This window comes from Pygoscelis adeliae, unplaced genomic scaffold (genome assembly GCF_000699105.1).
Source record: "Pygoscelis adeliae isolate BGI_AS28 unplaced genomic scaffold, ASM69910v1 Scaffold304, whole genome shotgun sequence".
NCBI classification, from domain to species: domain Eukaryota; kingdom Metazoa; phylum Chordata; class Aves; order Sphenisciformes; family Spheniscidae; genus Pygoscelis; species Pygoscelis adeliae.
Genome location: NW_008824558.1, coordinates 31024 through 56603, shown reverse-complemented (window position 1 = coordinate 56603; position 25580 = coordinate 31024). Strand labels below are relative to the sequence as shown.

Below are 25580 nucleotides of genomic sequence, written 5' to 3'. Positions count from 1 at the left end.
AGCTGGTGGAACAGGCTGAGTGTGAACACAGAATCACCGCTGGGGTTTGGCCTGCCTGTTGGCCCATGTGTGCAGGCAGGCGTTCACCAGATACTCGTTGTGTGCGTTTGTAAATGCAGAGCACAGCATTGCTTGCCTGTTCTGTGAGCGGGTTGTGAGGGAGGGCTCTGAGCCGGCTGTGCATTGAGTTTTGGAGAATACAAGAATTTGGAGGGGAGGGGGTAAAGGAAAATATTGGTTAAGGGTTACAGGCATGAGATCTGGAGTTGAGAGTTGTGTCCTGTGGTTATATGCTACACAAACCCAAGCCTCTTTACTTTTGCTGAGCTGGTCACAAAACAATCCGTTGCTCCTAGGAAAAAATTCTAGAAATCTTGTCAACCTTATGTTGTTAGAAGCATCGTGTGTAGGAGCAGTGTGGTTTGTTGTTTTTTCAATTGTGTTTTGATGCAGACTTTAAAATGTGAGTCTAGTAGTGTATTTGTTGAAGGTTATGTTGTCTGTACAACCGGATGCACCTTCTAGGATAGAGGTGCTGCTTGATGAACTTGGAGAGACGAGGGGAGAGAAGCAAATGTTTCCATTAATTAATGTCTGCAAGGAACTTCATATGCGTAATTCATTAATGTACATTCTTCAGTCTTCAGTTATTCTTTCTTTCCTCACTACTGGTTAGTTCAGGAGTTTAACTGTACTGGTTGGAAGAGAGAGATGTTACTCTCCCCGACCCTACCGCTGAAAAGCAGTGAAACAACCAAGTGTTTCCTTCAGTAACCATGGGAACTGGCATCTTCAGGAATCATTCCTAATGTAAAGTTGGTATTAGTACGGACTCCAGTTTGTAATTTGGAAATTTAGTGAAAAACATTTGGCTTTGCAGATAGTTGCTAAAAACGGTGACTGGTTTGTTTTTTGCTTTTCAAGGCCTCACAGAAGTGATTTGTATGAGGACGCTCCATCAGCATGCTGGCCTATCATATATTCTCCAGAGTACAACATCACATTCATGGGACTTGAGAAGCTGCATCCGTTCGATGCAGGGAAATGGGGAAAAGTAATCAATTTCTTGAAAGGTAAAATAACAGAAGGTACCTCTTAGACCAACATTTGCACAAAAACTAATAGAAATTATGTAGTTAGTGCAGACTTATGTTAATAATTGCTAATATAATAGTGACTGTACGTCGTCATTGCTCATTGTGTAGATTTAAGCTATGTTCTTTAATCACATTTGGAGTACTTAAATCTTAGCAAGTTAAATTGATTGTAGGCTTTCTGAGGTGAGTTGGATGTCATGTGTTACACATTGTTGAAGATCTTGCCTATGAAATATTTAAAAGATGAAATTGTAATGTTAGAGCAAACATCCTACGCTAGGGCTTTTCAAAACAAAGGTTTGTTTCACAGTCTTTTGAAAATGTATGTTCTAGCCCACTCCACTAAGTAAACCCACAATTTTGGTTTCGGCTCAGTCATGGTGTCTGTGTAGAGTGAAACTCGTGAAATGTGATTGAAAATTCAAGCTCATTAAATGATTTGCTCTCCCCTGAGGTGTGAATAATACTAGTCAGGGTAACTAGCTTGGTCCATTTCAGTCTCGCCCAGACCGTTACAAGACCGTGAGTAAAAAGGAGTAAGGAGAATCATGAGCATAGGAATGTCTTAGACCATCTTAAAATATTTCTGGTCTTTGCAATTTGAATGAAAGTATGAAGTGAGCAGAATTTCATTGCTTGGCCTTTACAACAGACGTTCATGTGGGATATTTGAGAACTGTTTCCACCTTTGCAGTGAGCACCAGAATCTTGACTTTCAGCCTAGCCTGAGTGAGGTGCAGAATGCTGGAGCCTTGTGGACGTGCCGTGTTTTGATACTCAACAGATTTTTAATGATTCAAACACTTTCTTTCAGTTCTAGATTAATGTGTTAAGAACAAGATTTCCTTCAAGTTTCCTCTTGAGGATAGGTGCCGTTTGCAGTTCCAGTTTCTTCTTTCTTTTAAGGACCAAGCCTGAATCTGAAACAGAACACAGACTTCAGTTTTGTAGCAATGAATGGAAAATCCTTCCTATGTTAGCTGCAAGCTTACAAACGGTTTGGCTTGCAAGACCTGAATCGCAGTTTGGGAGTACTGTGTCTAGCTTCCTAGAGCCTTGTACCTCCATTGCTTTACACCTGGTGTAACAAGAACGGGGGCATTCCTCGTGGCTTGTGAAACTACAGGTGTTAATGACTGGCTTGCTGCAGGGTGTAACTTAGTTGTTCAACTTAGACTGCAGACAGCCTACTGGCAAATGGCGCTTTTCAGGCTGAAAGATAAGTGCAGCTTGTACAAGTCCATTCTTTATCAACCGCATAATATTATTCTGATAACCTTTGGGAAGAGCTTTGAGACGCCTCTGGTGACAGGCAGAACTTCTTGTGGTGGTGCTCATTATTGCTGTTTGAACAAATTGGAAGATACAGGCAGAAATACATTAAGGAAATACAAATGTAAGAACCAAGGTTAGGATCAGGGCCTATAAAATCTTGGCATCTCTTCATCTAAAGTTTAAACTTGCTCATCAAGTTAAAAAAAAAAAAAAGGCTTTTTTTCTTGCCAAGACAAAGGTTGTCCAAGAGCCAGGCCTCTTGCATTTACGTGGTCCTAATGACTCCTTCAACTGATGGCCTTCTGCAGTTAAGTATTGCCCTATCCAACTTTAGGCGGCCTTGTATTCATTTAACCAAGGTTAAACGAATTCTATCACTCCATTTAGTAGCTGAGCTTTGGATCTTCCCTTTAACAACCTTAAATAATTAAGTCCTGGGTTCCATGACCATTTTCTTAATTAATCAAAACCTTTGCCTTTCTGCTCCTTCTCTATGTAAAGTCTTTTCCTCTAGCTCTTTTCTGTGTGAAGTGTCCACTCTTTACTCTGTTTTTCACAGAAAATTAGTTTTCCCAATCGTTTTTGCTCTCCTTGCTTTGTAAAGTAGAAAGAAACCACAGGATACCCCAGGGCGCTCCTGGTTTTCTCTGGCTCCATAGCAACTCCTGGCAACAGCTGACCTACACTGTTACCTGTCGTCTAGAAAATCACCAGTGAAAATCTTTCTACGCTTACCTTCTCCTTCCTCAGGAATGAAACTGTTAGCAGTTCGGCTTTCTGTCTGACACCAATGAATGAATGAAATGTTTCTCCAGCCTCCCTCAGGAGAAACATAAGCTTGACAAAACAAATATTGTTGCAGGTGCAGTTCTTGCATAACACTTCAGAACAAAATCTCTCACATTTGTGAGTTGTTTTCTTCCTCCTCCAAGTATAAAATTGGAGAAAAGGTAGAGTCTTAGAAGGCTGCAGCCGTGCAGCAATTAAATATCAGAATTTGTCTGGGAAGATCAGCGTGGTGCCTAATATTTGTTGTTTGTAGTGATCATATGCAAAGCAACATTGTTTTTCTGCACTGCTTGGCTTTTTTAGTTGACCCTAACTTGAACTTTCTGGCAAGCATATCCAGATGGATGCATTTGAATGTATTCTCTTCGATCACGTTCTTGAATCTTGGAGAGATATTTTGTAACTTGCTCTTATAAAACTAGGTTTTTAAATAAACTCTCTTTTGGTCTCTAAGGGGAAGAATTAATAGCAGGTCATTGGTATTTCTTGAAATTAAATGGAGGTGGGGTGTGACAGAAATATCCTGATTAAGTGTAAGCGTTTGCTTCCGTGAACATCCAAGCAATTATTTTGTTTAGAATTTTGATTTTTTTAATTCTCCTCTGATTTAGGGAATTAAATACTAGTATCAAATGTGGAATTTCTTAAAGCATGTTAGAGAGTGGTGAATATTTGATGGTATGAGCACTAAGACTTCCCCAGTGTATCAAGCCCTAGCCTGTAATGGTTCTTTTGTGTCTGTCCATCCTCTGTCACTACCTGTCTTGTCTTTTGGTTTAAAGAAGCTACCATGATTACACACTGAAAACTTTCTGTAAACAATATTTATCATATACACACTAACTTAATAACTTACTTGTATAGGGGGGTATTTGTTTGGAAAATTTGTAAACACTGAGTAAACAAAAGTTGTTTCAATGATTTACATTACAGATGAAGTTATTACATTAAGTCCAAAGTAGCTTCTTTGGCAGGGTGGAATATGGGAAGTTAAATGATGGTATACAATGCCAATTGTTATTTCTCTCCTGTTTCAGAAGAAAAACTAATTGCAGATGACTTGATTGTACAGGCACGGGAAGCTACTGATGAAGATCTCTTGGTTGTTCACACAAGGCGCTACCTTAATAAATTAAAGGTGCTGTACTTATTAATGTGTTTTTTCAAGCAAACTGTCTAGCATTAGTGTCAAAGGCAACAGATACCCTCCTAGATTTGTTATAGAATCAACTTTTACAGATTATAGAATGGTATATTTTTACTTCAACGTTGTAATTGAGAATACTGAAAGAAAAACATAGAAATAGTAGGCAACTCACACTATAGAGGGGTGGAGTGGAAAGAGGGTATACCATGTTATATAGGTGACCTGAAGTGATATTTCAGCAAAGTTAGGTGAACATAAGGAAAATTTTAATCTTTGAGATGCAAATGATATTCTCTTTAGTACCAGGATTTTAGTCTTCAGAAGTGTAAGTTTTGATTTACTCTAGTAAAATATGGTTCTGAAATTGAAAATACATTGGAGAGCACTAAAATGGAGTACTTTATTGGATGTTTTTTAATGCAAGGATTGCTTTATGAGCACAGGTGACATTGCTTTTATTTTGCAACTCTTTACTTGGAGGGCAGAGAAGGGATTTGTATTAGAAATAATCTTCCATTTCATAATTGAAAAGAAGTTATTTTGAGTCATCTTTGCCCTTCCACAGTGAAAGAGTCCTTGTATTGCTATTTCTGGAATGTTGTATTTTTCTGTGTAAGGGACCAATTATTTGTGTGAACTTTTTTCACTCTTACTCCTTTTCTGAGTTCTCTTACGCTTCTTCATTCTGTGCTATAACATTACATGCAATTTCATACATCATTAGATTTGATCTTATTGCAGCTATTCTTGATATTGAGCTTTTAATTCCATAGAACCACCCACCTCTTTTTACTGAATCACTTCTTTGAAGCAGGGCGTAATGTGCATAGCTCAGTTTGGAATACCATAATAATATTTTTAGTACCTACAGGATGGCTTCACAGGGAATTGTCTGTATAACTTGTGTCTTGGTGTTCAAGACCAGTACTGTCGTGTGCATTCAGATGTGATTAACTGCATACCTCTCGTTCCCCTTTTCTTGAGAGAATATTTCCTGCAACTGTAGAAGCTGAAAGATGTTGTATTGGTCATGCCAGCAAATTCCTGCCAAGCAGCGAAGATAAAAGTGCTTAGTTGCAAATGAAAAATAACGTGGCTAGACGTGAAAAGGCCCTGCGTATCATCTGTATTGCCTTATCCAAAGTCTGCTGTGCTATTTTTTTTTTAAATCCAAACAAATACAGATCTACCAATAAATGGCATAGTTTTATGTTAGATCAGCTCTGAAGACTACAAAGGTGCTTGTGTTTCTGGGAATGCCTAGGTCTCTTAAAATAATGGATCACTTGAGCATTCTTAACTTAAAATTTGGGCATGAATTTGTTAGGAAATTCCATACACTTGAAGAGGAGGTCGTGGTTGGTATCTTAGCAGCAGCTGAAGAAGCTGCCTGGTGGTTGGTTGAGGAGAAGCAAAATGGTATGCACAAAGTAGGTCAAACAGTACTGGAAATCAGTTCTGTGTTGGAAGGAAGGGTCGCCCTGTTTCCCCGCTTTAGGTAGCGTGACTAGTCCTTACAACAAAATTTGGCCTTTTGAATTGAGGTGATTCCCCCTCAGTTATTCCTTTGAAGAATTTACGTCTCTATGGTAATGACTGGACTTTGCATAATTTGCTTGCAGTACTTTTCCACTTATTGCCTTTTCCTAGTGTTATGTAAAATAATGAATTTCCTTCATATTAGCATTCTGAAATTTTGGAAGGAGGTAGGCAATGAGCTTAAAGCTAGTTTCAGACCACGTAAGTCTTTCACTTGAACCATTTTTATCTATGGGAGGTTCTATGATAACATATGTGAGTGAATACTGAAATGCAAACGATGAGGATAATGCTTGTGCGTCAGTGGAATGCAAGATGTGCTTTTCTGAAAGTGATCTGAAACAGGTCCTCGATCAGCTGAACTTATAAATTTTAATCTGTTTTATATATTTGCAAATTATGTAGGTTTAAAAATAAAAAGTTAATCATTTTATTAGCAATGTAAATTTTTATGCCTAGTGAAAAGTGGATTGATTTGATTATAGGGAGTGTTTTCTGGTGCTCAGGTGCTTGCGTGCTTTGACTCTTGCCGGTCACGTGAGTGCATCTGCCAAGAGACCAGAGGTGCCTGTCTCTCTGTCGCATGGTGGCATTGGCAGTGTGCCTGGGGAAGGAGGTAGGACTCTCGGGAATGAAGGCAGTAGAAGCAGGCTCATAAAATAATCGGTTCAGCCTGTGATACTTCTGGCTGTTTGAGGTGTTCAGATAAAGCAGCGCAGGGTGCATCTTGGGCTGCGTGGATTGTGTTAGTGACCACAGGCGGCTCGGCAGCTGAAAATGTGTGGTTTTGGTTTGGATAAAATGGGCACCTGCAGAAGTGCTTAAAATTCCCCCGTCCAGTTCCTTAGTTCATGCAGTTCTTGTGCTGTCATCTGTTGTTCCTGTTTGCTTCCTACGTTGTGCTTTTTCCTTGCTCAATTTTTTCACACTTCATTGGTGAAAAATTTATGAAGGCTAGTGGTGGTTTGCTGTAAAATGTTCATTTAAAAAGTCATGAGAGCAGATAAATGAATCTGATCCTCTTCGCCTAAATTTTCATGTAAATGTTAATGTGTTAGGTAAAGATCTGCAGGAATATACAAAAATGTTATTTTAAAAGTAATGATATTTGAACATGCTTGGAGAGAACACTGAACACGAATACTCAAGTCTCGGGGAACAAGGTCTGGCAGGTTTCAGCATTCACACCGCTGTGCAAATGCTGTAGGGCATTCTTTGCAGCTCAAGTAACTATTAGACCTCTTAAAGAAAAGGATGAGGTAGCATTTGGTTTAAATTTAGATATTAAAGAACAAAATTGCATATTTATTTTTATAAATTTGACGTGTTGTTGGCTATTTTAAAATGCTGGAATGCAATGAATGCATAACATAAAAGGCAGCACATCAAAGGTTGGTTTTGATCATCAATGTGCTGTTTGTATTAATCCAGGATGTATCAGCATAAAAGCAACTACTTTAGCTTTATCTTCCTAATACTAGTTTTTCAGTTTAACTTTTAGTCCTTGAACACTAGTAATTTGAAATAATTTGCAAAGTCATTTAACCTTACTAAGAAGAGTTTTTAGAGTTAAAGTTAATAGTAATAATACTTTATAAGTAAAGTCATGCAAGAATGTCCTCATTAAATGTATACATTATTCTAGAGTTTGGGCCTAAGCAAGGAAAATTAAGAGCTCTTGAAGTCGCGGGGGTTTTTTTTGTTTGTTTCATTTTGTTTTGGGGTTTTTTTTGGCTGTAACGTCTTGGTATAGTGTTACACTTAGCCACATTTAATGATACTGCCTTGTAGTTAATTTGGTAGGAGGCATGTATTAAAGGAGAATATACCTGGTTAAGGGTTAACTTGACTTCTTTACTCCTTTTAAGAAAATGGAGTGAAATTTTTTAAAAATTGAAACTTAAATTCGTACATTGAATTATTTATCCAAAACACAGGAAGGTAAATAATTTTTAAAATCATATGATATTAGCAATACAAATAAAGAGTTAAATGGAGTTGATAACTGAAAAGAATAAGTGAAGGCATGTTATTGAATAGTGTTTATATACGATTATTACTCTTCCCTGAATCCAGACCAAGTTTTAATTTCTGTTAAGTTACATAATTACATGTCTACAAAACTTTATTAGAGAGATCAGTAAGTTGATGGTGGCTGGGTGAGAGCAAGTATCTACCAAAAGAAATAGTAACTCATTCTGATATATGCAATTTGAATGCAAAAAATAGTGATTTTAAAAAAAAAAATTCGAAGGGTTTGTTCTCTGTCAAAGGAAACTAATATGTGTGAAGCCTGGTGTTATGGAAGCCAACTGACAGCCTGGAAAACATAATTAATGTAGTCCTCATCTATTCAAAATAATTTTTTATTTTTACAACATGAAGAAGTATACATATATATATAAAAAACCATTTCCTTTTGGGTTTTTTTTCCGAGTATATACATAGGTGTCCTGAGAATTTATTGCAGGAAATATTGGAAAACAAAATTAGCACACTGAAGAAAAAAAAAGCACAAAACTGTCCACAGTTTGAGGCAATATAATTCTCAATTATTATAGTGGTGTTTTCTGAGCAGCATTTTCATTAGTCTATAGCTGCATTTTTGAACCCCAAGACTTTGCTCACAGCCAAATGACTTTTTCCCCGTATGTTAGGAATTACATAAACACAGTAAAGGACTAAGTCTGAAGCAGTGAATGTCTTTGGGCTTGGCACTGTTCTGTAAATGTCCTCAGCTGCAAATAGAAAGCTTTGCTTACTCTTTACTCATACCATGTCTGGATTTCTTGCATTCACTTAGAAACCTGCAGCAGCATATGTGTTGATTTGAGTCTTTATTGCGCCCACTTCTTCCTGTTGAGATTAACATTTTTTTTTTTAAACTGTGTTAAAACTTTCTGAAATTTTGTGATTATTGTTCACATTTGAGATCAAAATTTATTTTATCCAAATGTGACCTTTTCAGTTCCATTTTGGAACAGGATTGAATCTAGTTTTTTACATTATGCTTGTTTAAAAGCTAACATATCTTGCAAAAGGACTTTATCATGATTGACTGCATTACAAAATAATTAAAGCACTTCGCTAATGATGGAGAGCTGATAGTATGGTAACAGAATAATGTCTTACAAATATAGAAGCAGTAAGAGCTTAAAATTAACCGTTGACAAAATACCGTTAGTACTTAAGAATGTTATGAATAATGCCACCCCTCCACCCCACCTAATAGTACTTCATAGTTGAAACATTGATAACTGGGAGGCTAAAGTAGCTTAAGTTTTTTTTCAATATGACCCTGAAATTGGCATGTGATTTTCTTCAATTAAAATTGACCACTTGTACATCCTATCATTTGTAAACGGACAGCTAACAGTAGTCGGGCAACGAATGTACTGCATCTAGTTAAATTTCCTAATGTTGAAAAAATAGGAGCTATTCAGAATCTTCATACAAGGTGTCAAATTCGTAATTCTTGGTACCTGAATGTTTCAGTATTGGATGAAGTGGTATATTCTTGCTTGTGACATAGACTTTGAAATATATTTAGAAGTGTTATCGCTGGCAGCAATGTTAGTAGAAGTTGTTTGAAGTAATCTATATGTGTTTGCAACAAAGCATTTACATATTGCAAATATTTTGTGTTCTAACCTTCAAATCGTATTCTTGATGATATGACTTTTTAACAAAACGTTTCCCTGAAACATTTTCCAGAAGTGTTTAATATGCTAAATAAATTTTAATCAGTTCTCCATGCTAAAATTTGCACTGTGTGTTCACTGAAGTATTTGAATTTCTTAGTTGAGTTGTCTGTTTGTTTTTGCTTTCTCCTTGGTATATCCTTTTGACTTGACACGGGAAAAGACATTTTAGGTTTGAACAATATATCAAACGTAGCTTGCTATTAATACCGCTGAAGGACATTTTACAATTCTTCCTTCCAATCCCAGGGATATTAGATTTTCTGACATACTAGCTTGCTGAAAAATTGCTGATTTATTACCATTTGATACTAAAATCTGAAAAACCTAGTGGTGGTGATTGAAAGTGATGATTCTCATAGTTAACAACTTGAGGACTGAACCTATTCGGAGGTTACTAATAAGGACCGTTGTGGTCATCTCCACCTAAAGATATTAGAAATCTTGCGAAGGACCTGTGAGCTCCTTTTCGGTAAATAGCAACTGATGAGAGATCTAAATGTCATCATTAAGACAGGCTACATTAATTGGAACTTTTTTCCCCCTTTGTAGTGGTCATTTGTTGTGGCTACGATCACAGAAATTCCACCGGTTGCCTTTCTTCCCAATTTCGTTGTTCAGAGAAAAGTTTTGAAACCTCTACGAACCCAGACAGGAGGAACAATAATGGTAAGGTGCTCTTGATTCACTTTTATTGTATTTAAACTTGTTGATCAAAACACTATAAACCCGTGAGCTGTAATATTTTGTGTAACTCAAAGGCTTGAGCCCTGGAGGCCTGTCGAGGGAAGTGAGTTAGCGTACAGTCCTAAACATGAGCAAAGTTTGCTGCTTGTTAGCAACTACCAAGGTGAAGGACATACCTGATTTTATGGTCCGTAATTTGCAGAAGCGGAAGAGACAGTAAGGGGCAACCTGGGCAAGCAATGATAGATATGGCAGGACTTATGGCAAATATAGAAACTTAATTAGGTTTGAACAGCGTTCAAACGCAGGCAAATTCTAGGAATGGGAGGTTTCAAAATTGATAATATAGAAGCTATTTTTAAAGCACGTATTTACCAAATGGCCTTGGTACTGTATGGGAAGAGATGCATGGTTTGGTTGCTCTTGAGACTAGGTAAGTCTTTAAATCGAAAAATCATATCACCTTGCTCATTTTAATGATGAGAGTTAGTTTATCTACTTTTTCTATTGTAAATACTACAGAAGCAGCTCAGCTGAACTCAAGTGAGATGTAGCCTTTTCACCTTAACAGAATTGTTTTCTAATTAGTTAAATGAGTCCTCTGGTCAGAAGAGCTGCATAAGTGTTGCCAGACATTTAATTTTGCCTGAGAATTGCTATTAGAGATGTTGAGGTAGTAGGAGGAAAGAAAACAGTTAATAGCTGGAGCCAGGAATGAGTTATTTAAACCACGTATTGAGGGAAAGATGTCTTCATAATTGTAAACCGGTAACTGATGGAACCTTTTCTGCCCTTTTTACCATTCCTTGTCATATTGGAGCTAGAGTTCAGAAACTATACAGCATGGTGCTGGGAGAAGATGGTAACAGTCCTGATCTCTCTTCGCAGGCACTGAGCTGTAACAGTTACAGAAATGGGAGACAAAGAATCCTATCTGAAATCATTAATACTATGGTACAAATCGATCTTTGCTGCGTTTTAGCTACTCTTCCTGAAGGTAGCTGTTACAGTGGGTGCATGTGAAAAGGGTAGAAGCCCATATTGCTTTTTCTGTATCTATTTGAATCCAGTTACTGAAGAACACTATTCTGTGGGTTGGCAAACCTTTCAGAGTATGTCTGTGCCAGATATGAGAATATGATTTATTGCAACTACTAGATATTAAAGGTGAGCGAGACTGGGAAGCCATAAACGAATGACGAAGTAATGGCATTATTTTCAGAAATAGGCTAATAGGTAGATTCCCATTTCTGTCAACAGACATGTAGGTACTTAGTAATCTGCACTGGGTTCAAGGTTTCTTATTTTTAAATGCTTACCTTTGTGAATGTATCAAGAATTCATTAAAGACATAAATAATATAAAGAGCTTTTTCTATAACTAGTGCATAAAAGGCAGTGCAGTACGGTTTTCAGAAACAATGAAAAAGGTTGAATCTATTTGAGTCTGACCTACGAGAATGATGTGAGCCCAAAAGTTTGGTGAAGCAGTTCTCCAAGTTTTCTTTAATTTTGTGGGGCTGACATGAGATTAACTGTTGCTGCTATCATTTGTGTGTATAAGTGGATCTGGGCACTATTAAGTTTCAGCCCTCTTGGGTTTTACTATGTGAAATGAAAGTAGAGAGCCAGTTGTTATCAGATTTTAAGGCAAGATGAAATATCCTGCTCTTCTGTTGTATTTACTTTTTTAATGATAGAGCTACTCAATGCCTGATTCTTTATCGGAAAAAAATGGCAGTTTCTTTCAGTATTTTAGTACTCTGTTGTTAAATCTGTGTCCCATCTTGCTGCTGGAGTTGCAAGTGTGTATGTAAAACTAACTCTCTGCCAGTTGTTGCTTTTTGTTACCAAAAGGTAGTGGAGAAAGGAATAGAATGGACAGGACAGCTTGTGACTGGACTTAAATATCTACTGTTAAGATTCAGAAACATCTTCCAACAGCGCGATTTAATTCTTCTAAGCATGTCATCTTAACTCCCTTTGTAATATCTAAAACATTGGTCAGATATTTAAAAATCTGGAGCTCTTCACAAAGTTTGAGTATGTCATCGTGTTTGAGCTGTGTTGCAAGCTGGTGCATTTTATTATTTACAATGAGGAATGTAGTATTTACGTAATGTAGCTCTTCATGATGCTGTGAAGTACTCGAGTAGTTGAAAAATGTGTCGACATACATATGCATGTGTTCAGACAAATCTTGTTTATGACTGGAGGAAAAGGTGAGAGTTGTAATCATAGCATTATGATTAGTAGCAAAGGAAGATTTCCAATAAGTTTTTGAACATGAGGATAGTAGAGGGAAAGATCAAAAAAGTCACCTCCTTGATGCTGAAATTGTCTGTGTGAAGTGAGTCAACTGCTGCTTATTGCTCTGAGCTGTTAAATAAAAATGGCCAGTGGTTTCTTCCTAAATCCTTAGGACAATAGCGAGTCCTGTGACATTTACCATGTTTAAGTATCCTTGCAGGTTGCTGAGTCTGGTTTTAATTCAGGCTTGTGAACGGGAAATGGCTTTCTTTTCTTTTATAAAAGCTGTATGTGTCTTGCCCACCTTGGACTCTGTTTCTCCAACTATTGTTGTTCTCACCTCTTAAATCTCATTTCCTAATTCTACTTTAATTCTCTTGTGTTGCTCTGTCTTCTTGGATGTGTATGTTGTTTAAAGTCAGAGAATAGAGAGGTAAGGAAATATGTAAAAGTGTACAGTGTAGCAATGTCTGATGCTTTTGTTGAAGCCTAAAGGTCTGCATAAGCAGGAGAAAACCAGATAAACTGCTGAAAAAGTTAAACCAACCTTAAAGGACAATTTAAGTATAAGAGTTTGGAAAGAACATGCTAGGTTCTGAATAAATCTTTAGACTTACTGGATTATGGTAATAGGTTAGATAACAAAAAGTGCTACCTCCTTTAGTAGGTGTTAGCTGGCAAAAGCGGAGATGACAGAAGTGGAACACAGTGCATCTCCCTAATGCAAACCTGCATAAACCACCTGGAACATTTTCTCCTAGCAATTTACCAGCACGAGCTGGAGATATCAGCAAAACCAGTGTGGTGCTATCTGTGTAGTCATCTTGCTTTCAACGGACTGCTGGGAAGTTTGGGAGTGGTCTGCTTTTTTTTTTTTTAAAACTTGATGTTATAGACTGGGTAGCAGTAGAGAGAGAGAATTCTGGTTTCATGTGGTTCATGGTGCTTAAAATTTTTTGGTTGTCACTCACAGACAAAGAAGTAGCTCCATTCTGTCTCCATTTAGTCCTTCAGCATCACTTCAGACTCCTGCTCAGTTCTCTCTTCTGTGCCGTATTTCTGACTACAGTCAGTAGTGGTTATTGAGGTGAGGGTGTTTGGTCTGCAAAGTCCTGTCTGAATAGGAACATGCAGAGTCTTCTCTTACTACGGCGACGCTGTCTTTCTGTACAATAGTTATGAGGAATGAAGGAAATGGTAGAAGAGAAAAATAATTGGGAAGAGTCTAGAGTTTCCTAATACTCTACCTTTGATATTTCGTCAGGGTCTTGACAGTATGCGTGTGTGAAATCTATTTCAACTTGGTTCTACCTAGTCAATCCTTTTGTATAGTTTTGTGATGTTTTTCATTGCGCTTGTGTTACCTTTAATTCATAATTGTGTGTTCACTATCTATAAATGTGGTCACGCAGAAGAGAGCCGCTAGTTATCTATTATGTCTTTGTATCATGCCTTCTGAAATACGGATGACATCACTGGTCACTTTTGGATTGATCTTGATGCCATATGCTGTTACTTTTTACCTTTTTTAGTTTTCATTATGGGGAAATAGGTATGTACTTTAAAAGCAGTTTTGATTCATCAGACAATAAAATTTGTACAACACAAGTCAGAAGTACAATCTTCTGCTGTTCCTGATGGTCCTGTTTATCATGAAAATTCCTGTTGAGTTTCTGTACTTTTTAATGATTTTTTTAGCAATATGGGAAGATTGGTTTTTAGTGAGGAATCCCTAGGAAGTACGCTAAATCACAGATACTGTGCTTTCCCTGTGTCTTAATGGATTTTATAGTTCAGAAACTACAATCTTTTCTCAAGATCTAATTTGTGTTAAGTTAGCATGTTCATAACAGGATGATGTTTACCTTCCCAGTAGTTTTCTTAATACTAAATTAGAACTGCTCAAATATAAATATTGGTGATGACGAATTCTCAACTGTCCAAACTTCCTTTCATTATATGATGCGTAATATGTTCTTTCCGTGCTTATGGAAAAGAATATCTGTTTTTACCTTTTTTTTTAATTCTAACTAGTAATATCTTCTTTTTTTAACGTAACACTTAAGGAATACTGCAGTTAAACACTTGATTGACTCTTCCTGGCTAAAATAAGTCAGGTTTTTCAATGAAAATTTTATCATTTAAGCCTTGTGCATCTCTGCTGTGTCAATACTTTCCCTTCCCTGAATGTCATTTGAGTTCAAAGGAGAGATACAAGCAGTTTTTCTGTATTGGAGGGAAAAAGATTGGTAATATTCTATACTATGCATGTTATATCATTTAAAAAATAAAAGAAGTCACAGGACACTTCATACTGTAGCATTTTTCTGTCCCCGCCCCCAGCTGAAGCTATGTTAATCTGTATTTTCAGGATTTTTGATCTTACATTCCTCTTATTTTTACATGAACAGGAAGGATATGAGATTCTTGCTCATTTTTTACTCTTGTCAACACTTGTACTTTCCCTTTTTCGTTTGTCTGCTAGGGGTCGTTGTTTGTCTCTGCAAAGCACAGTTAGTTTTACATCCATTCAACTGCCAGAGAATGAAATACAGATGAGACATCAAATACTTTCTCCACTAATTATGCTGAGGATAGTTTTGTATGGCTCACATGCAGAGATCTGAGTCAGAATGACCTGCGGTGGTAAAACATCTGAAAATTCAATGGGCATGTCCGAATGCCAAGAGTTGCATTTGGGTGGAAGCAGACAGTGTTAAATGGTTGCTTCGTTCATTCATGAAGTTCTCACTGTAATTTTCTTAAGGCAGGAAAACTTGCTGTTGATAGAGGCTGGGCAATCAATGTGGGTGAGTACAAATGTAGTACACTGAATGATACTTGAAACAGTGTGTTTAAAATCACAGTATTTTCATTTAGCATGATGTGTATTCTGTTTATAATAGCAGAAAGTGACTGGATTGTGTTTAACTAAAATCGACTCTAAAGGAAAAGATGGAAAAACTACTGGATTTGTTTTCTCATCTGCTATCACCCGTATTGCAGTTTTATAATTAATTATTTTTTGGAAAGTAAAAAAGATAACTGGATAAAGATATGATATATATAAGGAAAAGTGTTTGGATTGAAATAGTGCGAAAAAAATTAAGGAAAAATGTTTGGAGTAAATGTAAAACCAGATTGACTTTTAATATCCTCAATGATAATTATCCTAGCCTTGTAGTTGAACCTGAAAATTCCACATTAGTTTCAGTGGTTACAAGCCGAACACAGAGACAGAAATCCTCTCTCTGAATCAAGCTGCACTATACAGCGCTCAGAGTGGTTCAAATTAATGAATAAATATTTCAATAAAATCTTTGTTTTCATTAAATTATAAAATAATTTTCATAGATCTTATCATCAGCTAATTTATACATCGTACCAGATCAAGGGACTGGTTGATATGCTGGAGAGCGGGGCTGTACCAGTTAGTGTCTATTTTTGTCTGTGCAGTTTTTCCTGAAAAAGACTTGAATGAACGAATTGTGAAGAATATAGCGAACATAAATCAGCTCTCCTGCTCATAGCAATGCAAAACCAGTAAACTATTGAAGCAATATTTTGTGTCATGTAAGACTTAGCTTGTTGTTTTCATAGAGTTCATCAATTCTGGGATTTTTCCATTATTTCATAAACACATCTTCTACAAGGTGAATAGCCAATATTAAAAATTAAATAGATATTACGAACAAACCCAAAAGCCTGTCATATTTACTGATATGTAAAGAGCGCTTGTTAAGTTTCTTGCTTAGATATTTGTAATGGGTTTCTCAGTAAAAAGTTCTGGTTTATTACATAAAAAATATGTTCTGGGAGGGGGAGTTCTAAGTACTTTTTTCATGTAAGAGTGTGTGTGGCTGTGTTTCTTCTGGTCTGAGTGTTTGCAAAAGACAATGGCGTGTGCAAATAATAACTCCATAGTTCTTAGTTTGGTATTTTTTTTTTGACCCGGTGTTCAGGGTAGAAAAGAACTTTCCACCTGCCCCATAATGTTAATTCTGCAACTCCAGCATGCCTGGGGGAGCTGAACTTTCAAAGCGGTATGCTTTGTCACGGAGGCATCATTTGTTACCTAGGTCCATTTCTCAGTTCTTAGGGTGGTGCTAGATGAAAGGGACGATTCCCTTTAAGCTGGGCATCTGCAGATCCTTTGCCTGATGGTCTGGTAGGCCACACATAAGATACATGCAGAAACCCTATGAGATGTTTTGTGTTGCTAGGTAAGGGTTTAACAGCTCTAGGCGTGGTATTTGCTAAAGAAAAGAAAGTGCCTGATGTGTAAGTGATCTCTGTCTCTTTGCAAAGACCATCTATGTTCCTTAGTATCTAGCTTTTCACATCTTCAACGTTTTTATGTTTAGGGGGTGGTTTTCATCACTGTTCAAGTGACAAAGGTGGAGGATTTTGTGCATATGCTGATATCACACTGGCTATAAAGGTAAGAAGTACTCTTAAACCAGTATTTTCCATTTGTGCAAATGGAAAAAAAATCCACATAAACTCATAAGAACTAATTTACATCTTAATAGGAGAAAATAAAGCCGTCCATGGATAGGTAGGAATAGGAAAATGGTGTGGTAGTTGATGCTGCAGAACATAACGCATATGCAGTATTGTTAAGTGGAAGGGAAGAGTTGGAGGGGTGAGAATTATGAATGTAAATATGAACCACTACAATTGCATTAATAATGTCTTCTTGCAAAAAAACGCTCAAAATCAAACCAGATTGACTTTTAATATCCTCAATGATAATTATCCTAGCCTTGCAGTTGAACCTGAAAATTCCACATTAGTTTCAGTGGTTACAATCAAGACGAATGCAGAGACAGAAATGCTCTCTCTGAATCAAGCTGCACTATACAGTGCTCAGAGTGGTTCAAATGCATGGAAAAAAAAGTGAATGTCTCCAAAATAATCACTGAATGTGAATGAATACATTTGGTATTTAGCTGTTAAAAGGCTGAAGCAAGAGCCTTCTGCAGTTAGGGCTCATTTTTATCAAATGTACTATGGTGTATTTGTATACTAGAATATTTATGAAGTATCATTAATAATCAAACATAAAAAAGCTCTCATGATTGCAGCACACTATATGACATAACATCTTAATTTCTGTACATGGTAATTTGCAGAAAAGTAATCCACAGTGTTCTGTTTTCCCTGTCATTAAAATAGAGATTGAGAAATTATAACGGGTGACAGTTTGTACAAAATCTTTGGGTTTTACCATGTCTGTATTAAAGATAGTAACTTGTCAAAGTTAAGACTCAAAGAATTGAAAAATCTATTTTTCTTCACAGACGTAGAATAAGAAATGAATTCTGTTACTAGAAGTGGCTTTAATGCATACAGTCCCTACAGCAGCTTTTCCTAAATGGTAGATTTTATGCTTATACAGTTGGATGCCATCACAGTGGACTGTTTCTCCCTTCCTGCTGCTAAGCCTCACTTGGCGTGTCTCATGAAGCTAGCTCCTCGATGTTTTGGGGCCAGTGCAGCTCTTGCTTCACCCTGTCCCACCCCACAGTTGTTGCTGTTGCTTTCTCCGTGCTGTCGCTGGTTCCACTCCAGCCTCTGACAGCACCAATGCCACAATCAGCTTTCTAATCCCTAGTTGGACCTGTCCTTTTCGCTCTGGCTGGTGTGGGATGCAGAGATGTACCAGCTACACCTGTGTAGAGCCAGTGTTACTACAACAGGGTTTATTACCCTGGGCTCCATTCTGTTATTCAGTGCCATTGGGCTTATGCCTCGTTTGCGGAGTCCGCTTTACAAGTTAGTGTGGGATGCTGTAGAAAGACACGTTCTTGATCCTATGTTGTGTCTAGTACTTTGTGGGAGAAAGAGGAGATGAGTAGAAATCTTTCTTCCCTCTCTCCACCAACTTTCTCTACAGGTTAGGCAGATACCTGCAGAGATGACTGTGAAATGCATGTTTCATGCATTTCATCTGGTGGAAATCTATAGTTTTTTAATTGTATAACCACAAAAATTATCTTTTTTTGTGAAATAACTAGAGCTTTTGTAATTAAATATGTTAGAATCATTTAGCTGTTTATTTGGTGAATGAAATGAATGATCTGACTACATTCAGATCAGAACAGTAATATGCTGTGCAAGCTTGAAGCCTCCAGTTTAACGTCACCTAACTTCATAACTTTCTCCATCTTTTTCTTTGCTTATATATCTAGTTCTTATTTGAAAGAGTACAAGGGGTGTCTAAAGCCACAATTATTGATCTGGATGCTCATCAGGTGAGTAGCTTACCTGACATCAGTGCTGCAGATGCATTGCTTGAATTTATCACAAGTGTGTGATAAATACCATTTTTTCTAATAGTAGTATAAACTGTCAACTCACAGAATACAAAGCTAGTCATAGATGATGGAAACTGTGAACAGTTTAGTTGTTTAATTATTTTATGGTCCAAAAGGCTGTTAAGCCAGTTTAATTGAATTCAACTGAGTTGTAGCTCCATCATGTGGCTGGATGTAAAAATATTTTTGAGTTGCATCCTGAGGCATAACAGTCTCCAGAGTAGATCAGTATCCTAGAAGAAACAAGAATCTCTTAAAACAGAATTACAGTTAGTTCAGCATGCGGGATCACTGCAGCAACCTTTGCAGGGGATGAATTTGACCTTCCGTGTTTTAGTGGAAAGCCTGGCTTCGGGGTAATGAAGTAAAGACTACATCAGTGTTCACCTGGTAAAGTGATTTACTGTGGGCACTGAGAACAAATCTCAACTTTGGTAGGATTTCCAAAATAAATCCTGAAAGGAAGGAAATTGTATTTTTAGAAAAGCAGTTAATGCATCAAAATTATGTCCAATCTGAAACATTGAAGATAATTTATTATGTGTAAATAAACCATTTTTACGTAGCTCCATGGCAGTGAGGAAGCCTAATGGCTGCAAGTTTTCCATCTTCTATCATTTCTCTTATCTGCAAGTTAGGCATCCTAAAATTAGCATGAAATAAGGACATAGATTATGCAACAGAAAGATGTTATGTTCATGATTCTCTTCAGCCATCTGTCAGGGTGTGGATTTTTTTGGTGCTTTTTTGGGGTGGTTTTTGTTTCGTTTTTTAAAAATTCTTGGAATGTATTTTGATTTTTCAGGTATCATGGTGGTAATATCAATCTGCACACTAAATTACCCCTTTGTTTCCTTTCTCTGGGGAATGAGAGGTGTGTGAAGTAGTAGCTCAGCAGATCCTTTTTAAGTATGCAGATATTCTTATCTTGTAAGTGTTCCAATTCTTGGTGCATTGCCGAGTTTCACCTTTCATAAGAAAATGGTTCACCCGGAGGCTCTCATATGACTAGATTTCTGTTCATGAACTGTTTATTTGTGGACCAAAGGTGCTGAAGAGATAAGTAGGAGTTGCCATTTTTTAGCATAAAGAAATATAATTCTAGTGCTTCCCGTTCCCTTTTTCACACACATCGACTAGCTTTAGCGCAGTGACTCTTTCTTTCTTTTTTTTTTTCCTTTTGTTGTTTCCAGGAGGGGAAGTTGTAGCAGAAATATAGCTTCCAGGGACATAAATTATGTAACTGAATCACAGAAGACATATCTGTGGAAATGTCTGTTCCTATAGTTTAAATGAAATTCTGTTGGGGGTAAGGGCTGGGGTCCTGTATGATACACCGATTTCAACAAAATTACCTTGGTGATTGCCATGAAAAGATGGTTTTTGTACGTGGAGAAGTCTAAATGAGAGCCAAAAGAATACTATTTAAATTCAGAAATGGGGGAGGGGGAAGTATTCAGAATCTGAGTTTTCTCTTGAGCATCCGTCTTTACACCCAATACAATGTTTTTGTAGGGAATTCCTGGTGTTAAACAATATATTAAACTGTTGGGTCTTTAGTGTTTGTAGTTTTTCCAGGGATTACTTACCTCACCAAGGCTTGAATTATCAGAAGAGCTGTAGTCTGTTTTATTTATTTATTAATCCTTGTATAAGAATATGAGTATCCCCGCAGCAGCTGAAAGTGACTTTTTTTTTTTTGCACAGTTGGAAGATGAGAGATCTATATGGTGGTCACAGTTGCTTTTGTGATGCTGCTGAAGACAATTAGCTTCTAATTTTTGTTTATTTTTTTATATGTGCAGTGAGATCTATGATAATTACCTACACAGAGATACAAGTATGTTGGTTTTGAAAATACCTGCAGTCTTCAGACTGATACTGTCAAAGCCCCCCGAACTCCACACCTCAGAATAACCTTCAAGACTATAAATAAGAGAATGACACAGGAGTTTTCAATATTACATCTTTGTAGTTCTAATGACTCTAGAATTTGCAGATTATTTAATTCTGTGTTCGTATGCTAGGAATAGCTAACTGTAAATTTCCTTCAGGGAAATGGCCATGAGAGGGACTTTATGGATGATCATCGGGTATATATTATGGATGCGTACAATAGATATATTTATCCAGGGGATGGATTTGCTAAACGTAAGTATAATTGAAATTCATATTCCAAAAAGTAAAAGACCTACTGTGTTGTTAAGTAACTTCTTCATTTACTAATAAGCTTCCTTGCAACAATGTTAACTAGGTGGTTTTTTTTCATTTCACATTGAACATACGATTTTAACGATCACTGTGATAATCACAATAGTGTTAGCACTGTAGTGTTTTCCCTCACTTCTGGAGTGAATTTCTGGAATGCGAGGTGTGGTATTATGTGGACTTTGTTAGCAGTCCATTCAAAAGCTCATGCCACGCTTAGAACAGTGAATTAAATAATCCTTTTGATTCAAAGATAACTGTTAGAATTTAATCTTTCCTTTACACTGAATTTCTAAAAGAATTCACTAAGGATTAGCTAATACTGTGTAAAAAGGTTTCATGTTCTTTTGAAAGTTATAACATATTTAGGTGTTGTCTTTCCGGTAGAACTTGTTTTATAAGCATCTAGAAACAAGATGCATCTGAATGTGAAAGAAGTTGGGAAGCAAAAGGCAGTCATACAAATGTTAACAGCTGGTGCTTGATTTTTTTGTTGTTGTTTGTTTATCCCTACTGTGATGTGCCTATTGTGTCTGGTGACCTGTCACAATTAATTAGTGGGGTTTTGATAATGGTTAAATCGGAATGCAAAAGCCCAAGGTTTATTTGATCTTTGATTCTGTTACACTGTCATTTTTACAGGCTTAATTTGTTAACTGAATCATAGTTTACTGGGGGAGATGTTCTTCTGCTGTTCAGTTTCTTCAGTGACGCTGTCGTTCTACTTAATTTGGATTCTTGGCAAGAATTAGGTGCAGTGCATTGTATTTCTGTTTTTTAACTAGTAAAGGTTTTGAAAATTGTCATATATGTATTTCAAGGTATTAAACTAAAAAATGACCATTTAAAGCACATCATGTCTGTAAGCAGACAAATTGCAAGCAAATATCCCCCCCCCCCCCCCCCCCCCAAGAAAAGCATCCCTTTGTTCCTTTATCAAATGGCAACATTTTGAACAGATGTATTAAGACCAAAACAGAGTAAGCCCTTGTTAGCCCATCTGAAATACTGAACTCGCCCCTCTCCTGTGAAGCTGGGAATACTAGCATTCCCTTCCTACAGATGAAGCATGAGGTACAGAAGGCTGTGGCCAAAGACATGTGAATATGTAGTTCCTTGTAGTTTGCATAAGGGTGTCTAAATTAGGAGTTCAGTGGCTAAATCCTGTAAACTGTCTCCTGGTAGGTGACCAGACGAAGATTAGATCAGAGCGGGCATCTTTTTCAAGGGAGGTGGAGGCTTGAACCTGAGAGTTTGAACCCTTAGGGTAAACTCTAACTGATCACTGTCTCCCTGGACTTCCTACTCATTTTCTCCATGTTTTATTACAGGAGTCTCTTCTGTATATTTTTTTTTTTTTGCCCCATGCACTTCATTAAGGAAAAAAAAAAGACTAGCTAACATTGACTAATGCTTAGTCATAATAATATTAGGTCCATAAGGGAAAGTAGTTTGGAATTACACAGAACTTTAGGAAGAGAAAGGAGAAGATGGATGGGGAAAAGGACTAATTCACTGAAGGGTGAGCATAAAAAGTTGACAGCTGAAACTCAAAGTTCAGGCCTTAAAAAAGCGTTGCTGTTGGTCTGAGTGTCATTTTACAGTTTTCAAAGCTGTAGAAGTGTATTCATTAATTAGCAAGAGATGGACAAGAGGCTATCAAACGCAAAAGCTGTGTTCATTCTAACCTACAGATCCATCACTGTGTCCATCAGTAGTCCCTGATCTGGGTAATAACTAATCACTGTAATTCTGTGTTTTGTGGTGGAGATGAAGACAAGAGACCTGCAGAGGCATGGAATCTTATTCACGATCGTCTCAACTTATTAATGATTTCATCAGAACAATACTTACTTGTTCCCCATGCTAATGTGTTTATCTCCTCTAAAGCTCTAACCAGCTAGCGGATTCTTTACCCTGAAGAGGCTCTAAGTGCTGTTCAGAAGAGCACAGCTGTGCAGACTTATATGAACATTGATATAACAATAAGAAAAGAATTCAGGAAAAATATCGTAAAGAAACAAAAATCTTTGAAACTAATGTTGATGCAATAAAATAAAGGAAAGAAAAAGAATGCTTCACTAACGTTGAACAAGGAAGGAGAGCAGAAAGAAACCCTACCCAGCAATCATGAGAATAAATGTCATTCTGTGTTGAATGCATTCATGCACACTTGGTGGGTGCTGAATCCACACTTAGGATTTAAGACTCAAGTCACTTAATTCAAGGCATAGGGTATGGTGTGGTGGAAGTCATACCTTGAAACACCTCTGACATAGATTTGATCAATTCACGTTTAGAGTTACACATAACTCTGTAAAAGCACCCAAAACTAGGCTGCGTAACCTTGGGTTTCTTTCCTCTACCTTCTCAACCCTCCTCTTCCACTTCTACTGCTTTATTAGAAGCATTAGAAATAATTTGATTTAAATTAAGAATAGATATTTGCTCTTCTGGTAGGATTACAGGGTAAGAACATTAAATTGAAAATGCTTGGGGCAAAGCTGAATCTTGTTATACGTTCATAAAGCAGTTCACATAAATTCATGATCCCTTGCTGTTAAGTTTTGAGTGTTGTGATAAAAATAAAACATCTTAATAATTTCTCAGTGATATTTATCTTGTGTTTTCCCCCAACTGTTTCCTCTGCAATGGCAATTTAGTGTTTTCTTTCCCTTATGCTTTATTTAGGTTACTTTTAAGTTAATAATTTTCTTTGATTTCTCTGCTGATTAGTAAATGGACATGTAGATCAGCTGCTTTTCAATAACATTTTCCACTTGTATCTCAGATTTTTTTTTTTCTTTTTCCCTGCATCTAACACTCTCTTCAATGGAATTTTTTCAAGGTCATTGTGCTTACATTTCCTGGGAAAACAAGTAGTTGAGTAATTTTCTTTAATTCGGGGTTCTGTGAAAATGCAATGTATTTACAAAATTTCCAGAAACGTTATCTTGTTCTCTTGCTTCCCTAATTCTTGCACTTTCTTTCAGAGCAATGCTTTATTTATTGAGTAACATCGAAACTTTTTTTTTTAGGTGCCATAAAACGCAAGGTGGAATTAGAGTGGGGTACAGAGGACGCAGAATATCTTCAGAAGGTACATACTCACGTGGAAGGAGCATTAAATGAATTAAAACCTGACATCATTGTTTATAATGCTGGGACTGATATTCTGGATGGTGATCCATTGGGAGGACTTGCTATTTCGCCTCAGGTTTGTATAATACTAAAATACCTACAGACTTTCACTCCTCACTAGATACTGAAGGCAGTCCTGAGAGTGACTTGTGGCCGTTTGTTAGATGAAGGTAAGGTGCATACTTTACACTAAACCAGAGCATTTTCCTGTTATAGATATGTATAGATACATCTCCGTTGCTCTTTCACCATATGTTTTTTTTGTTGTCTCCTCCTGACTAAGTATTTTTGTTCTTTAGGTGCCTGTTCCAGTATCAGTTGTCTTCTTTCTAAAATATACTGATTTTGAACGTCCAGACAGTAGCCAGAGAGGCATATATTTTCACACTTCACCTGACTCCTATTTTTCCTGTTTGGTTTGTTCTTTATTTGTTTCTTTTACCCTCACATAACCCATTTTGTGATGTATTTATTTTGTCACCCCCATCTTGCACTTAATTTCCTCTGTAGCACTCCCAGCTGTTTTAAACTGCTCTTCTGGTATCTTCCAGTTGTAGCAATTTTGTGCAGCCTGTCTGTGGTTTCTTAGCAAATGAACAGAGTTTTTTTCCCCTTTCCTCATTCTTTTCTATACAAATATCATTACCCTTTTTCAGTTCAGTTTGCCTTCTCTCTCCCCAGTTTGGTACCAGATTTAAATTTTCATTTATTCTGCATAGCTTCATAGAAGTCTTCACCTTCAAGATATAATGAGTCTGCTTTTCTCATAATAAAAATTTACAGATCTTGTATTTCCTCCATATTTTTTTTTTTAATGATTCCTTCTCTGACAGCTCCTTGGTTCTGTCTCTCTCCTGTTTTCACATTTGGTTCTCTTTTAGTGTCCACCAGTTCAATATGGAAAAGTGCTTTCTTGATTTGTGAGCTCTTGGATTCCCTTCTAATCGAGCCATCACTCGATCTGTTCAGTTTTCATTCTTTAGTTCTCAAATGCTTCCTTTTGCACAGAGCTCTAGTTCCATGCTGGGTTTTATTGGCTTCCTTAAGTATTTCCTCATTCTTACCGTCTCTGTCACTGAGCAGCTGCTTCGTTGCTTTCTGACTGCCTGCAAAGTCCTCAATGGACCCAAGGTGGAATGACTTGAGATCCACTCTGAATCGCCACGTTTTGTTTCCATGGCTGTGTAAAAGTCCCTAAGGAGAAAGGAAGAGCTGAGGGGCTTGGACTTGTTTGGTTTTGACCTTGGCGAGGATATGACCTGAGGTGTAAGATCTCATTTGGTGGAGCAGAGCTTTTTGGAAAGCAGTGGCCACCAAGAGAAATGGAAGCTACTGATAGACGGAGAATACTTGAAGATGTGCCTTTTCAAAATTTTTTCTGCCATTTGAGAAGGAGCAATGTTAATTGCCAAGAAAAACGAGTTGCT

The 25580-nt window shown here is 37.1% G+C and overlaps 1 protein-coding gene across 2 annotated transcripts in view; it reads left to right on the top strand.

The window, feature by feature from the left end:
• The first annotated feature begins 930 nt into the window (after positions 1-930).
• The window catches only part of HDAC11 (histone deacetylase 11), a 28800-nt gene continuing 4150 nt past the window's right edge, over positions 931-25580 (top strand). The window contains exons 1-8 of one of the 2 annotated variants that reach the window (XM_009321979.1): positions 931-1073; positions 4199-4299; positions 10101-10217; positions 15252-15294; positions 16849-16925; positions 18679-18741; positions 20859-20955; positions 24051-24229. In XM_009321979.1, coding sequence (XP_009320254.1) covers positions 1007-1073; positions 4199-4299; positions 10101-10217; positions 15252-15294; positions 16849-16925; positions 18679-18741; positions 20859-20955; positions 24051-24229 — 744 coding nt within the window. In that variant the 5' untranslated portion in view covers positions 931-1006. The remainder of the gene's footprint in view (positions 1074-4198; positions 4300-10100; positions 10218-15251; positions 15295-16848; positions 16926-18678; positions 18742-20858; positions 20956-24050; positions 24230-25580) is intronic. The other variant, XM_009321980.1, reaches the window with a different exon arrangement.